Here is a 12,452-nt window from a genome sequence, read left to right on the forward strand (position 1 = left end):
TACTAAGTCTAGAGAAAGGTGCATCCAATTTACTGTCATGCAAAGTATGCACCAGCCATTTAGGCATATCTCTAGCCTGATCATTCTCAGCCCTTTCCTCATCAAGTACATCATGTACATCTACATCAGTAATAGGCTGATTTGTAACATTTTTAGAAACCCCCATAGGTTGTACATTTGCCTCATTGGAATTTACATATGTGTCATGACATACATTTCATCAAGGCACAAGGCCATCATGAATAATACAAAGTATACATAGCTCCTTTGCTAAAAACCTAGTCTATAGAGAACAAAATATATAACATTGAAAAAGTCTAGAACATAAACTTGTCCAATTACTCAAAATCATATTGGTCAAAACCATAAAATGTATGTTGGGATCCGATGAATGCCCTCAACATCATAAAATGGGTGTAAAATTATTGTATAAGGAACCCGAACCAATCGTCACAGAGGCAAAAAAACATGAAGGTATTAGTAAATGCATGGCTGAAATTTTTTAACTTCGACAACGTGATTACCATACTTTGCATTTTGGAATTGGCTAAACTAATAAAGTATGAACCTAGCTTTATCAAGACCAATTATAAAAGCTTTGAGTTAACAGGAAACTATCCAATTCTTGCCTAAAACATATTAAAGTAACCATGCCTTGCATGTTGTGATTTGAACAATTATCAAAAACAACTCCACAGCACTATAACCATGGTGCAAAACTTTCTAAAGATATAATCACATCAAGGAAATATAAGTGGAATTGAAGCATGAAATGGTAGAGAGTGAATGAGAAATAAAATTCTAGCATGCCTTGCACTTAGTGTTATCAAAGTAGCACCAAAATATCAAAACAAAAATTGATGTTACTGATTTGCTTTACATATAATAAGAGAAAAACTTTCCAACAAAAATACAAAAACATTTTAGGTAAATTCATAGGCATGCCTTGCATGCATGAAGAGAGAAATATTTCAAGCAAAAACATAGTCACTATCAATATAAATGCATATGCGGCATTTGAAATATCTTGACACAAAAAACTCGGCATTTTTTTTTTTAATGTCTCAAATGAAAACCAATTATAGCATAAAATATCAATCTCAAAATGATGCTAGCAACAAAAGAAATCAAAAATTGATGAATGAGTGTTTCATGCCTTGCATGCCAGAAAGAAATTGTTTGAGGAGTGTTTACTTGTAGCAATAGAAGTGAAGAAAATTGCACCTTATGAATCCAAAGGCCTCTATAGAGTATCTTACTATGCACCACTCATAATGAGATTTTGAGGGTACAAATGGATTTGAAAGGAGGTAGAACATTTTGTTCTAGGGAGTCCTAATTAGTGTAGAACTCAAAGTGATTAATGAAATATGTAATGGCTTAATGCACAAGAGATAACCAAAATGAAACTAAGATTGATTATTGAAATGAACTGATAAGGATTTCATGCAAGAGCATCTAATAGGTATTATAAGGGTGTAGTGCAAGAGCATAATTTTCCACCAAAGTACCACCCAACATCTACCCCTACAAAGGGGAGTCAACCCATAAAGCTAGTGAGGTCATTATACGTCTTAATTGCATCTGATAGGTAGTGTAACAGTGTAGTAAAAGATCATAAATCTCCAAAGTATACCAACATCTACCCCTACAAAGGGGAGTCAACCCATAAATCTAGTGAGTTCATTTTGCATCTTAATAGTACACATGCTTTGGAACCATCTACACCTCAACATGTTCACATGGAAGTTACATGACTATGTGTCACTTAGGCTCTAATTGGATAAGAGAGAATACACACCATAACTTGGTACATAGGTCAAATACCATGACCAAAAAAATCTTGGGATTCAGATAAATGGAAAACTATATAAAGAACACAATGCTGCATAGTCTATGCCACATACACAAACAAAGTCACACAAACCATGCCATACGGGATACAAATCATCTCAATGAATCATGGTATCACAAAAACCTAAGAACCCTCCTCAATCACTTAGGATCAAGCTATCCTACCTATCCCAAAAAAGACTCAATGATAAGGTCGAAGAACACCTACATCTTCTACAATACATCATAGTCACTATAATCACTCTATGTAGTGTAAACATGGAGATTTCTCCCTTCTTGCTCCTTGTCTTCTTCTTCTTCTTCTTTAGAACCAGCTGCTACTGCTACCTTTGGTTGGACACTTGATTGATGGATGACTTCTTCAATACATACAAGATCTATTTTTACAGAAATCCTTGGAGAAATATCAAAGCTTTCCATGTTCATAACATTTCTTTTTATTGAATGAATTAAATGAAGATACAATTGATGTTGATGAAGATGCAACTAAAGCTCCTCCATTTGAGCTTCATTTCTTCAATAGTTTTCTCTCTTCCTTGTGCAGTGAATTGACACTATGTGAAAAGTTGGTGTAGGTTCCTTCTCTTCCAAAACTATCACTATGTGATCAAATGATGAAGTCAAAGCACTCAAGAGAACTACAACTTTATCATCCTTGGGAACCTCAAATATGATGTATGTGAGTTGAGTAATGATACTTATTAGTCTAATGACCACACTAGAAATATCCTCCCCTTCAAGAATTGTCAATTTCCTTCACTTATGGATGGTTCATTGGGTAAAGGTGGTTTGGGAGTGGACCACAATCCCTTCTCCATCAAATGCCCCCTTAACTTTGTCTACCACGTGTAATCCTTCTCTATTGAACTTCTTTACTCCCTTTTTTCCCATTGTGCAAAGAGAGGGCCCTCAACACTTGAAAACTTTCCAGATTCAATGTCTACCTCGTTACAACAGCATAAACTAGTATACCATCTCCATATATGCTTATTTATGCATACATTGTAATGATTTTCTTATCTTCAATAGGCTTTATACACCTATCTAGTTCGTAATCAAGGATTAGTATGAGCAAAGTAGCGCCGACTGCCAGATTCTTTAAAAGAGCCAGAGTTTTATCCAGTCTAAAGAACAACTCCCATAGTGAAACCAAAAACTTACCCAACTAAGGAGGAGTTCACATACAACATCTCTCTCTCTCTCTCTCTCTCTCTCTCTCTCTCTCTCTCTCTCTCTCTCTCTCTCTCTCTCTCTCTGCCAGATTCTTTAAAAGAGCCAGAGTTTTATCCAGTCTAAAGAACAACTCCCATAGTGAAACCAAAGACTTACCCAACTAAGGAGGAGTTCACATACAACATCTCTCTCTCTCTCTCTCTCTCTCTCTCTCTCTCTCTCTGCCAGATTCTTTAAAAGAGCCAGAGTTTTATCTAGTCTAAAGAACAACTCCCATAGTGAAACCAAATACTTACCCAACTAAGGAGGAGTTCACATACAACATCTCTCTCTCTCTCTCTCTCTCTCTCTCTCTCTCTCTCTCTCTCTCTCTCTCTCTCAAGCTAGTGGAGTCCTACGGGGATCAATCCATGAAGCTAGGAAAGTAATTTGGCATATAGTGTCCATAATTTGAAACCATTTAGCCTCAACATGCCGACATGATAATCACATGACTAGGCACCACACATGCTCTGAATGGACAAGAGAGGATGCACATCATAAGTTGGTACATAGGACAAAGACCATGCCCAAAAAAAACTTGGCCACCTAGTGAGGATGCTCTCAAAATACCTCGATTGCCTCTCCAATCAATTTTGCATAGAAGTCACTTGAAATTTACAATGGCACACGCATGCAAAGAAATCTTCACCAACTCTAATACCACCATCATGTAAAGGGACATCTTTCTACATGAAGAGAGACATGGACATGCATACTGTAACCCAACCAACTTTTTATATAAACCAAGCCTTGCTCCTTGTATCTAGGACCTCTTTCCTCCTTGATTTGTTTTGGAAATTTGGCTGTAAAAATTCACACAAAGATTGAGAAGAAGAAGAAAGAGCTCAAGAGAACACTACAAAAAGCATTATTCACTATGCTCGTACAAAAGATAAGACTTGCCCTAGAGTGAAGCGTGCATACACAAGCCGGGAGAAAAAGACCTAGCCAGAGAGAAAAAAAATCACCCCACTAACTCAAGTGTGTTCATAGACATCACTACCACAATATGGTAACAAATTGGGAATGATGAACATGAGCTAGCACTCATTGAAGAAGTGTGATTTAGTATTTGTTGTAGGTTTCCATTGGCAGCATAAACATGAGAGAATGCTTGATGTTTTTCTTAGAAAAATCTAAATGATGGGAAGAGCAAAGCAGATTATTGAAAGCATAAGAGCAATTTTGTGTTGTATTGCCGACGCATAATGAAAATGTTAGAAAAAACAAGCTGTCATAAAAGTTTTCGCTCACAACATTCTCTGAATCATGACAAGTGAAAACCAAAAGCAAAAATTCAATTATAAGTAGACATCATGAGATTGTATAATCATTAATTACAACTATAAGTAGACATCATGAGACGAGCAAAGGTGTCTGCCAAGTTTATGATGCCATGGGAATGGCATTTTTTGTGGCTTTTTTTTGGCAAGGTACATATCTTGAATTTGAAACACCAAAATGGCAATGCAATTAAATCAAGTCAAGAGCAAGCTAACATGCTTATATGAAAAGGAAGTACATGTGCCCTCTCCAATAGTAGAGAATTTTTGTTCTCTTTCCCATATGCCTCCCCGTGTAGCAATAAGATATGCAAGTAATAACTAGAAGCATCAATTTATAACAAGCTGAGAAGTCAGGATTAGACTTTCGTGTGTTTGTGTGTGTGTGTGTGTGTGTGTGTGTGTGTGTGTGTGTGTCCTACCCAATGCCCCTTTGTATAGAAATGGGACAATAAATGTGACCTACATATACGAAAGACAATGCTGAGATAATGCTTCTCTTCAAGAAATAGGAAGAGAAAAAACTTCACCATCATTCATTTGTCATGCAACACTAATTGACAAATCAACAAGCTTTATCCACCAATTTACAATGCTCCGAAGAGTTCCGTACTTTACTAAGGCCTTACGGAGAGATTGAAATGTCATACAAGCAGCCACCAATCTCTTTTCAAAAGCACCCTAGCTCTTAAGTGTTCTTTTCACGATTGTTCCTAATCAAATTCCCAGCATAATCAAGTTAATATGTTCTTATATCATTATATGAAGGGTTTCGTTATATGGATACATTATCGATATTAGAAATCGACACAAGAAGCTTCAATGTGGTAAAGGTGCACTTGAAAGATAATTGCCTTCAAAAACATGTTCCCTTGAAGTACACAAGATTTGTACTTTTTGAAAGTCAGCTTATGTTCAGAGTCATTTCACTATGCCCATCAACTTTGAGCGTTGTTATTCAGTGGTGAAGAAGATATGCTGAATCTTTGAATCTTAATCCAAGGCAAGGGACAATTTTGAACTTACACTTCTAGGCTTTTCTCATTCATCCGATGCGAGTGATGCACACCAAACATATCACCTCGACAATTTAATAATAAACTTGCCATATCTGATTAAGTGAAACAATTTGCCAATGATTATATTTTTGTTTGAATGTGATTATATTACAAATGAGGGATTGCCCTGACTAGAACACCTCAGTTGGAAGGCAGAATGTCCTCAACGGAAGGAAAAGCCCGCTGTCGATCTCGTGAAGATTTTGGCTTTAACCTATGTCCTACAAGCACATTAATAACATCTACCAGCTAGCTACCCACCTAGAATCTCCCCCAATTTGCAAAGGTGCAAGCCTTTCCTAAAGAGAGAAGCCCTTTCCATATCCTCTACAAATCAGAGGGGAGACCTTTAGTAGGGACTTCAATTCCTGCCCTCCTTTTCCACATATTTTCAACCTCTTCAAAAGAAAGACCTCTGGTTTCAGGTACAAAGAAATAAACGAAGACGAGAGCAAGCACTGTGATCACACCAAAAAGAAGAAAGGTCATCGAGGTACCCAATGCACTTGTGAGAGACAGGAAAGTCAAGGATACTATGAAATTGGAAATCCAATTCGCTGTTGCGGCTATTCCGCCACACATGCCCCTAAACCTCAAAGGATAAATCTCCGAGTTGACGGCCCATGGGACAGGCCCCATACCTGGAGAAAAACATACAATATAGAGGGCAAGCCCAATCAAGGCAAGCCAACCGTAATGACTCGGACAACCTTGCGTAAACCAGGCTCTAGACTCTTCTCTACAGAAATCACCAATTGTCTTGTTTGAGAAGAGGCAAGCCCCGGGCAAATTCTGCATCAAAAAAATTGAAGTCCAGGCAAATCTGTAAGTTATACGACAGCCCATTGAAATACATGCACATTGCTAAATCAAGTAAGCTTCTCTAACTTACTTTCCTAAGCATTTTCGAGTAAATGATGATTTGTTTTCATCTACTTTTCATTTACACAAAAACGATGATTTGTTTTTCTTCTTTATCATTTTGTTGTGTGCCTTGCTTTTGTTTTTTGTGTGTGTTTCAGCCTCTCTTATCTTATTACTCGTAATAAGAGATACAATTACATTCTCAAGGCATACCTGATCCATTTGAGCGGCGCAAAACCCACATTGAGACTTTAGACAGTCCCCGCAATCCCATGCAGTTGAAAAATTAGTTGTAACATAATCAGGGCATATGTAGCTAGAATTTTGAAGAGAGAGACTTCTGCTGATAGAAGGCGCATCATTTGATGTCGCATGAAATGCCCCAGTAAGAACCGCAAGAGCGATCACGACACCACCCAGACTGCTTATCACTAGGGGACGCCTTCCTGCACGCTCAATAAGGTACATACCAGCAATCGTTCCCAATGCATTCGCGCCAGCCACGACCAGGGACAGCAATAAAGCAACCCTATTGGATGCATAGCCAGCCATTTGAACAATGGATGGACTGTAATACATCACAGTGTTTATACCTACAAATTGTTGAAACACCTGCCATTTCCAACAAGAAAAAGGTTATGAATTTTGTGGAGAACATATTGATCACAGATCAAACACCTTGAGATTACCTGCAGGCCGACACCAGCTATTAGAGCGAACCGGATGTCTTTTCTTTGAAAAAGGTCCATGTAGGTCACTTTCACCGATCCGTTTTCTCTGATTTCTTCTTCAATGGAATGTTTCAGCTCCTCAATTTCCTTTTGCACCTCATGCTCGGAATAGATTTTCCTAAGAATTTGGCGTGCTTCTTCCACCTTCTCCTGCATAACAAAGGGTCATAGAAATGATATAAAACATCATCTTCATTTTCCTAGATGAATCCAGGACAAGCCCAAATTCACCGAAGAAGTGGAGTCCAAGTTGTACCTGATGGTAGTCAAGCACAAGACAATATAACTATAATGTTTTCTAATTACCGCAACCACCCTACTAACATCATTCTCATTGGTTATAACATGCAAGGTAGAACGAAGCGTACATGGCGATACAGCCAGCGAGGAGACTCCGGCAAAAAGATCATGAGAACAAATTGAACAGCAGCTGGCAGGCCGGCTATTCCCAGCATCCATCTCCAAGTGCCTGGAGCCTGAAATCACCAGTGCAAATGGTCCTCAACAAATGCTAAATATATGCCTCCAAAAGGCCAGAAACATCTGAACTTACAACCTATAAAAGAACTGAAATACTTGCACAAAATACTCAACAAGAGATGCTCTTATATCTGTTGATTTGATTATTTAATCAATCAAATAGACGACAGAAACGCTGAAACAAAATTCATCTTTTTACACAAAATCAGAGAATGCTTCTAACCTTTGTAAACCCCAGGTTAATGGCATAAGAAAAGAACTGTCCACTAGTTATAAATAGCACATTTGCAGTGACCAAAGCCCCACGGTATCTGGCAGGTGATGCTTCCGCAATGTAAAGAGGTGCGGTCATGGAGGCCGCTCCTACTCCAAGCCCTACAAATACTCGGCCAACAATAAGAACAGATGGATGCGGTGCTATGGCCATCAACACTGCTCCAATAAGAAATAATACATCTGCTGCTAAAAGTGCTGGTTTTCTCCCAAACTTATCGTTTATCCAGCCTCCAACCCCAGCCCCAAAAATGGCACCTGCAATCGCCATGCTGACGATAGTCTCCTGTTATATAATTTAACGTTGGTTATAAATTCCAGATAACTACGGCAAACAAACAGGGCAGTTGCAATAATCCAACCTGAAGAAACTTGCTCTTATCAACCGATTTGAAGTCATCACGAATATAAAGCAATGCTCCTGATATAACTCCTGCAGGCATGTAGTAATTAGGTACATCAGCACCCTGGAAAAAGATTGTAATCCTGCTCTTTTATGTAAGGAGACGATACCAGTATCATAACCAAAAAGAAGGCCGCCAAGCCCAGCTGCGAATGTCAACAGTAGCAAGTATCGGTTTCCCATTAAGTCCTTCCAAAGAGCCGACATGTCTTTCCAGATTTCAACATTGTGCGTGCCTTTCTCAAGACCCATCTCCATGCTGATTTTCAGTTTTTCGCAGTCTTACAAACCTGTAACATGATGGGGGGAAAATGAGTGGGTTGCTAAACGTACTCAAAAAAACTTTTGGATGCTCCACGGAAGGAAAGCCCGGGAGATAAGAACTGTTCAAGTACAGCAGGGCCACACGCTGAGACAAGCATAAAGCCTGTACAATAGGACTACTATCCATGGACACTCACGATGGAGCTTAGGTGATTTCTTTTTAAAAATGCTAGATAAAGAGCTCAGCGTCTTATTGGATTACAGATAATTATCACAAGAGATCACACTTATATATGCCTAAAACTCTATCTTGATAGGAGTTGTACGTAATGTTTCAATCGATGCCTATCAAGGCCCAAATGTTAAGTGCACAAGGTTACGTTTCAATAGAAATCAACCCTCATCAGTCTTCACAAGAAATAGAAACCAACCCTCAACAGTCTTGACCTGAAGAAATAACTCCATGTTTTTACACCCCATTTGGCATACATAATTGGCGTCATTCGTAGCTGGGAAGACCTCTCCTAAAGAGAGGGTAATAAATGCCTGGCATATTACCAAGTCAGCACCTCAAGGAAAATTACAATATGTCAACAGGAAAGAACCTACAAATATCACAAGAAAATATGGTCCCCCACCAATTGGCAGACACTGCATAGCCACACACAGATTACCAAGGATGGGCTGGTGCCATTGAACAAGAAGCATGGCGAGATCAACGCCTAACAACTACCCAACATCACAATCAGACATAGCAAACCACAACACTCTGTACTAAACCTTCAAACCAGCATCGAAGCACAAAATTATCCAAAAGAGAAGCAGAATCTCTAACAAAAGAGAGAGAACGACAACATCCAGCACTGAGAAGAGTTGCAGATACAAATAGGGCCATCCATCCCTGGCAGAGTTGGCACGGTTATGAGGGTCCAGTCCACAACATTTGCAGAGTGCAGACCAGGCCATCCACACAACCCCAAGAACAAGGGCAACAAGAAATCACTCACTCCACCTGTTCCCCCCCCACCCCACCCGGCCTCTCTCTCTCTCTCTCTCTCTCTCTCTCTCTCTCTCTCTCTCTCTCTCTCTCTCTCTCTCTCTCTCTCTCTCTCTCTCTCTCTCTCTCTCTCTCAAAACGCATGCGCATTCTACAGAAGGTGCAAGGTATCAAGTAAACCTACGGAATGAGTGGAGAAGGAGCCATTGGGTGGCGAGTAACGACTCCACTCCCCTCACGACTCACAAAACCACAAAAAAGGGAAGTGTGCCCCCGTTGTCACCCGGACTCCCCCCCACCGTTTCACAAAAACCAATTCCCCATTGCCCCTGAAGGAGCCAAGTAAAGGTCTCTTTCACAAAGAGACCCGCTCAAGAAATTCGGCTTAGCAGGCATTCAACGTGCAAGCTTGAGCACATAATCACAGCCGCTCACAAATTTACCTCCGGCCACCCAAGAAGGCGAGCACATAAACACAGTCGGCATCTTTGTGTTGATCAAGTGGACGAAACCCTGCTGGCTGGCTGGCTGCGAAATCACAGGCTTGATTTTTCTGGCCGCTGGAGCAGCAGCCGTCACCCAAAAAGGAGTGGCCACATCAGCCGACACCCCTGTAGAGTGTGTGTGGGTGACTGCACAGCCACCGACTCTGCTTATGTGCTCAGCACAAGACTTCAAAGCGCTTTACAGCTGCACATGCAGGGCATTGCAAAAGCTTTCTTTCTTTTTTGGCAACAAGAAAAGGGCTGTATACAGAGGGACCATGGGGATGCTCAACTAAACCTGTCCCCAGGGAGCCATACAAAAAGGAAGTATGCTGTGGGCTGATGTAGCAACTGGCTGGTCCTCTAAACGATTAAGCACTGCTTTTGTCTGGAAGGGATAGAGCACTAAACATCTCCAGCCGTCGCAAAGAAGCTCATGAGTGTAAGTTCAACCTGGACAAAAGTACCACAACCCATTTTCTGGGCCAGCAACAGGGACACAGTAATTCATGATGAAACAAGCACCTAAAGAGATCATCCATAGCCAACCTATCTTTATAGATAACTTTTAAACAACCCCTCACCTCCTATAATCTGGTGGTCTTCATGTGCTATAGTTCCGGATTTCTGATGTCAGTCAACCAAGGAATTTTCCTCTCATGTTAACGCTTCTAATCAGCATACTCAAGCCAATATGAACTGCAATGCATAGGAGTTAAACATCATTGACACAAACTCAGCCGAAACGATCAGTTTGTAGACAAACTAATCTGGTTTCATTCTTTGCCAAAGCAAGTGTGCGAGCTTGTTCCAACAGGCAAAGCTCTGAAAAATGCCGCAGGAGAAGCTCGTATATCAAATGTGGTGTGCGATCTCAGGAGTGTGCTGAAACGATCATGTATTCAACACGCAGCCGGCCAGCCAGCTGGCAACACCGCCAGAAAATGGAGGCCGTCTCTCTCTCTCTCTCTCTCTCTCTCTCTCTCTCTCTCTCTCTCTCCCGAGAAACCGTGCGCTGCTTCAGGCAAGTACAAATTCATGTACTCACTAATAAGTATTTTGCTGCATCCACAAAATTCCTTGCGGCTAGGCGGAGCGTTACAAGACACACACACACACACACACACACAGAGAGAGAGAGAGAGAGAGAGAGAGAGAGAGAGAGAGAGAGAGAGAGAGAGACCTGGGTATCACCAAGTAAGGTCATGCGGGGGATAAGGGCAGGTGGAGAACCGATGATGATGATGATGATGATGATGATGATGACGATGGAAGTCGGAGGTTTCGCTTGCGCGGCCGAATGCAGACAAATCCCCGCCCGCCCCACAAGAGACTAGTGTCATTGGACATGCATGATGCACTGATACACATGCTTCTTGCGGCTACCTTTTTTTGTCGGAGACTGCAAGAAGACTAAATTTGACCCTGCTCAGACTTGAACTCGCGTCCGTAACTGCCTTTTCTTGAATTGGATAATAATCAAATCTTTTTTTTCCTGCGCTTCCCGCATCATAGCTTACAAGAGGCCATTCATCAATATAGTGCCAAGTTATAATTTCAACTAGTTTGCCTTGATTGTTTTGATGTTTCTCTTGATTGCTTTGAGAATTCAAAAAAAAAGTAGTAGTGCTTGACCTTCTCTCAAGACCTCGTGTCCTTTAGTCCTGAGATAGTGGTGGGATCAAGGGCAAAGAAGCGGGGCGCGAAAGGAGAGGAAAACTCCACATCATCACAAAAAGTAGGATTAGGAAACTTGGACATCTAATGTGGCACGGGTTTCTGAGGTGGGATGATTGACTAGGCCGAATCTTGGCTGAGGTGGAGAGGCAATTTGATTTGATTTGGTGAGGCAACCATGCATTTTTGAATGGCTGAAGTTTGTAGAAAATGCACGCGCACCTGCGGGGCTATCCTTTACACGAGTAGTGACTAATGCTTGGAGTGCAAAACCTCTCTGCTTGTTGATGCATTTAGACAGATCACCCATTTTCAGTGATCAGTTTGTCATCAAAATATGGGGCTGGATGCAGAGTACGCTATCTCAAAATGAGGATAGCCAGAAATAGCTAGCCACCTAGTAAAGTTGTTGATGCTCCTCAATAAGGCAAGGGAATGTGTTGATGGGAGGGGGTGCCATCTTGATGCCATGGAGTCTGAGAAAGGATAGCCTAAGAACTTAACAAGTCTCTTTGATGAGGCTACACACAATGGAGTCCGGTAGGCATGTCCACCACCTTTTTAACTTTTGAATAGCTCTTCTCTTTTTATCCTTTTGTCTACAAATGTCTCTCCCATGTTTGTGTGTTGCACCAAGCATCAAAAGCAAGCTCCTCCACTATTTTGCCGATCTCTTTGTCTACCAAAGTCTCCCTAATGTGCGTGTGTTTAATATCAGCAAGTTGGTCTTCATGCAAGGGGTTAAAATTGACAAGCTTGTATTGTTATGTTTTTGCAGGTGCATCAAGCCAACAATGCAGCCAATCTTCCACTTAATGAATTTCTTGGTTTTTCCACAACTATTGAGGGTGAATCAAGCGATGATGAT

At 40.8% G+C, this 12,452-nt stretch overlaps 1 protein-coding gene across 5 annotated transcripts; it reads right to left on the reverse strand.

Annotated features, from left to right (window-relative positions):
- Window positions 1-5,467: 5,467 nt before the first annotated feature.
- On the reverse strand, window positions 5,468-11,265 carry INT2 (inositol transporter 2). Of its 5 annotated transcripts, none has more exons than XM_086486594.1 (8): window positions 11,091-11,265; window positions 8,272-8,451; window positions 8,121-8,191; window positions 7,709-8,044; window positions 7,374-7,481; window positions 6,964-7,155; window positions 6,488-6,886; window positions 5,468-6,202 (listed from the first exon to the last, which is right to left on the reverse strand). In XM_086486594.1, the coding sequence occupies exons 2-8, from the start codon at window positions 8,417-8,419 to the stop codon at window positions 5,738-5,740; spliced, it is 1,719 nt and encodes a 572-aa protein (XP_086342720.1). In that variant the 5' UTR covers window positions 8,420-8,451; window positions 11,091-11,265; the 3' UTR covers window positions 5,468-5,737. The 5 variants fall into 5 exon arrangements, with proteins under 5 accessions (XP_086342720.1, XP_086342724.1, XP_086342723.1 ...); XM_086486598.1 differs by lacking the exon at window positions 11,091-11,265 and adding an exon at window positions 10,956-11,087; XM_086486597.1 differs by lacking the exon at window positions 11,091-11,265 and adding an exon at window positions 10,492-10,930.
- Window positions 11,266-12,452: the final 1,187 nt, after the last annotated feature.

Source organism: Adiantum capillus-veneris, chromosome 2, assembly GCF_014529385.1.
Source record: "Adiantum capillus-veneris isolate H3 chromosome 2, ASM1452938v2, whole genome shotgun sequence".
In the NCBI taxonomy this organism is placed as follows: domain Eukaryota; kingdom Viridiplantae; phylum Streptophyta; class Polypodiopsida; order Polypodiales; family Pteridaceae; genus Adiantum; species Adiantum capillus-veneris.

Coding starts and splice junctions, on each gene's coding strand:
- INT2 (XM_086486594.1), bottom strand. CDS start 8,419: ATGGAGATGGGTCTTGAGAAAGGCACGCACAATGTTGAAATCTGGAAA. Junction 8,045..8,120: donor ATAAGAGCAAGTTTCTTCAG/GTTGGATTATTG, acceptor ATTATATAACAG/GAGACTATCGTCAGCATGGC. Junction 6,887..6,963: donor TAGCTGGTGTCGGCCTGCAG/GTAATCTCAAGG, acceptor TGGAAATGGCAG/GTGTTTCAACAATTTGTAGG.